The sequence below is a fragment of the Protobothrops mucrosquamatus genome, unplaced genomic scaffold (genome assembly GCF_001527695.2).
Source record: "Protobothrops mucrosquamatus isolate PMUCROS unplaced genomic scaffold, P.Mucros_1.0 scaffold2086, whole genome shotgun sequence".
Taxonomy (NCBI): Eukaryota; Metazoa; Chordata; class Lepidosauria; order Squamata; family Viperidae; genus Protobothrops; species Protobothrops mucrosquamatus.
Genome location: NW_015388188.1, coordinates 71223 through 75451, shown reverse-complemented (window position 1 = coordinate 75451; position 4229 = coordinate 71223). Strand labels below are relative to the sequence as shown.

General features: G+C 42.5%; 1 protein-coding gene across 3 annotated transcripts in view; it reads left to right on the top strand.

The window, feature by feature from the left end:
* Window positions 1-725: 725 nt before the first annotated feature.
* CD36 (CD36 molecule) overlaps window positions 726-4229 on the top strand; it is a 24335-nt gene continuing 20831 nt past the window's right edge. For all 3 annotated transcript variants that reach the window (XM_029285693.1, XM_029285692.1, XM_015824018.1), the window contains exon 1: window positions 726-845. In XM_029285693.1, coding sequence (XP_029141526.1) covers window positions 726-845 — 120 coding nt within the window. The remainder of the gene's footprint in view (window positions 846-4229) is intronic.

The following is a 4229-nucleotide window of genomic DNA, read 5'->3' as shown; positions in this document are numbered from 1 at the left end:
GGAAACTAATCAAGGAGAGAAGCAACCTAGAACTAAGGAGAAATTTTCTGACAGTGAGAACAATTAATCAGTGGAACAACTTGCCTCCAGAAGTTGTGGGTGCTCCAACACTGGAAGTTTTGAAGAAGAGATTGGACAACCATTTGTCTGAAATAGTATAGGTCACTTGCAAGAGCTGCAGGTTGGACTACATAATCTCCAAGGTCCCTTCCAAGTCTGCTTCTGTTACTGCTACTAGCTTACAAGCATTTATTTAATGATCATTCAAAGTTATGATAGCACTGAAATATAAAAAAATGACTTAGGACTGCTTCTCACGTGATTTTCACAGCTTCTGGATCAAAATGTGGACTGATTTTAGAAAGAGGGGGACAATTGAGTCCGAAATGATTACTTACTGATCGTTTCTTCTCCATCTACTAAAAAGACAAAGGAAATTTCACTCTGCTATTAAACTGAAAGTGTTTTGTCAATCTCAATTTAGCCAGGCTTCAATTACGTTGACTCTTCATGTTTGATATTCTAAGTTTTAATTGTTCCCCTTCCCCCATGGCGTGTTTCTCAGTGAACTTCCACTGAGCAGTTTATGCCGAACTTTGTACTTTAACCTCTTTTGCAAAGGTGCCTTACAGCTCCGCGATACATATTTTGATGGGAAAAGCTGTAAGAGGTCAAAGAAAGAGAAGGAGCCGCTGCAGGGATCTGCAGTTGTGTCAGGAAGCACAATGGGGTGCAATCGAAACTGTGGCTTGCTGACGGGAACAATCATTGGAGCAGCGTTAGCCATCCTCGGAGGAATTTTAATCCCAGTTGGAAATAACCTCATTGAGGACACAGTAAAAAAGGTAAGAGACACCTCTAACGCCTGCATTTTTGCATCTTTCCCTCACTTTCTTCTCAACTTTTACTTACAGTGTAAATAAGTAGTGTCACCAGCAGCCTTGGCTGTTTCTCCTCATATCTGCTACTCAGCTAGCTTCTGTGATGTTAGGGATAGGACCTACAGTACATCTGCTGATTTTTCTGGCTGTTTCATTCTCCAAATGGAATTCTTTTTGTGTGTGTGGAGGGGGTGGTGGTGGTGGATGAAAAGTAAAGAAATAAGTGAGATATTCACATGTTCCTTTGACCGACCATTTGTAAACAGGGAGGGCAGAATTAGGAATTATATCTTGTTTAATGAAAAGTAGCACTGGGGCCACCTGATTGCAGTCTTCCAGTATTTGAGGGGCTGCCACAAAGAAGAGGGGGTCAACTTATTCTCCAAAGCACCCAAAGGCAGGACAAGAAACAATGGATGAAAACTAATCAAGGAGAGAAACAACCTAGAACTAAGGAGAAACTTCCTCACAGTTAGAACAATTAATCAGTGGAACAATTTGCCTCCAGAAGTTATGGCTGATCCATCAATGGAGGCTTTTACAATGTTTTGACTGGAATGGTATACAGTTTCTCTGCTTGAACAGGGGGTTGGACTAGAAGACCTTCAAGGTCCCTTCCAACCACGTTATTCTATGTTCTAAGCAACCAATCACTACATTCAGAATAACGCAGAAAGAAATGTGGCAACTTCATCCAAAACTCAGGGTAAAATTTGAGGACAATGAAGAGTTTAAATTTTTAGCTTTCAAAGAGCTGATTTAGGCTTGGAAGATTGTTGTACATTTCTAAGAACGATGTGATGTCTATGCCTTCATAACCTTAAAATTCTAAAACTTTTTAAATATTTTTTTTAAAAAGATACAGCTGAAAATGCTACAGGCTCTACCCTGTTCTCTTCGTCACAATCCAGCAGCAAATAATACAATCATTTTAGCTTCTGATAATCATTTTGGATGTAATATTTCACGAGGAGCTCCAGCACTGATGCTGGATCAGGAGCTTCACCTAAAAGTAAACTAAGTTGCTTCTAAGTTCATTGGCATCCTTCTCTTGTCTCATCCGAATTAGGCCACTAGGATGTTGCAGAATCCTGCAAGCATTCTGCTGATGTGACAACCGTGCTGTTAACATGGGCATCTTTTCTGTGGGGTTCTGATTTCCCAAAGATATTTCTTTGTTGCCACAACTTTTTCTGGAGCCCTTGGAAAGAGCCAAGTAGCTTTCTAGACTTCAAAGAGCAAGAGGTGTCAGACTGGAGCAGGATAGGGCAACTCGTCATCGGACAATTCAACAATTTAATTTCATTATTTAAAATCATCTTAAAAATATTTTAATTTTTTTGTCATTCACCTTTCATTTTGTCCCTTTTTTGGCATCCTTTCTTCAATGATTCTATTCCCATTACTTTTTCGATATTAGTGTAACTCTTGTCCCATGGCTAATTGGCCGTGGCAAGTTGGGCTCTGGCGAGCTGGGCCGTGACACGTGGCCAGTTGACACGTGGTCAGTTATCCCGTGGCCAGTTGACACGTGGCCAGTTGTCCCGTGGCCAGTTGACACGTGGCAAGTTGACATGTGGCCAGTTGACACGTGGCCACTTGCCCCATGGCCAGTTGGCCACGTCGTGTTGGCCGAGACGAGTTGTGTGAACTTTCCTTGCCACAATGATTGATTGATAATGTCATAAACAGTTTCATTATTTAAGCAGTAGTTTTCAAACTTTTGTCTAACCTCAAACACTTTCTGCATCTTTCTTTTTTTCCCCCTTGTTTCCTGAGAAAATCTCGAGTCCTCTTGAATCCACGCCTATAACCTCCAGTTCTGAACCTGATTCCCAGCTGTTGTGCTATAAAATTGCATCTTTCGCTAGTTCAGCTTTCAATGATGGTGAGGCGCACTTTTTCAGTTCCTTGTTTTGAAGCACGTGCAGGAGATGATCTGCACGGCAAGGATCTGCGTGTGCACTGGCCTGGCTTCTTAGCTTCATAGGAAGTGGTGGGAACACACTGTCACTTGCTTGCCAATATCTTGGCTTCTCAAGAGACTGTCAATATCTACTCAGTCTGAAGGAGCAATTCACTTGGGCTTCAAAAGCCATGCAGGGATAGAGATAGGGATCAAAGCATTTTCTCCTTACTTTTGCAGCTAGTCCTCAAGGGGAGAATAGCGGGGAGTTTTCTCTTCTCTTCTCTTCTCTTCTCTTCTCTTCTCTTCTCTTCTCTTCTCTTCTCTTCTCTTCTCTTCTTTTCTCTTCCCTTCCCTTCCCTTCCCTTCCCTTCCCTTCTCTTCTCTTCTCTTCTTTCCCTCTTCTCTGTCTTCCTTGTTTACCAAGATTGCCCTGATATTCTGTGCAAACAGAGATGGAGAGCAGGCAGAGTGCAGGAATAACAGCCCCAACAACAATGCGCCCAGTTTTGAGAAAGAAATTAATTTAATAGTTAAATCTTTACTGAAATCAAATCCATGCACAGAATGCAATACTAATACACAAGACATCAAGGCAACAAGAAAGCTTAGCAACTTAGCTTCCATGTAGTTAGGATACCTCCCCCTCCTCGTCCTCCTCTTCACTTAACAAATGTCTCACTTAGCAACATAAATTTTGGGTTCAATTGTGGGCGTGAGTCAAAGACTCCCTGTATCAGTATTTCATAAACTTTGTTTTATGGTTTATGGTTTGGTATGGAGTGTGAGTGCAAAGGTTGGCTTAAAGAGTGCAAAAGTTGGCTTGAAACTCAACATTAAGAAAACCAAGATCATGGCATCCAGCTCTCTCAATTCCTAGCAAATAGACGGGGAAGAAATGGAGGTAGTGACAGATTTTATTTTCCTGGGCTCCAAGATCACCGCAGATGGGGACTACAGCCAAGAAATTAAAAGACGCTTGCTCCTGGGGAGGAAAGCTATGGCAAATCTAGACAGCATATTAAAAAGCAGAGACATCACTCTGCCCACAAAAATGCATATAGTCAAGGCCATGGTTTTCCCAGTTGCAATGTATGGCTGTGAAAGTTGGACCATAAGAAAGGCTGAGCGCCAAAGAATGGAGGCCTTTGAACTATGGTGCTGGAGAAGACGCCTGTGAGTCCCCTGGACTGCAAGGCGATCAAAACGGTCAGTCCTAGAGGAGATCAACCCTGACTGCTCCTTAGAAGGCCAGATCCTGAAGTTGAAACTCAAGTACTTTGGCCACCTAATGAGAAGGAAGGACTCACTGGAGAAGAGCCTAATGCTGGGAAAGATGGAGGGCAAGAGAAGAAGGGGACGACAGAGAATGAGGTGGCTGGATGGAGTCACTGAAGCAGTAGGCGTGAGCTTAAATGGACTCCAGAAGATGGTAGAGGACA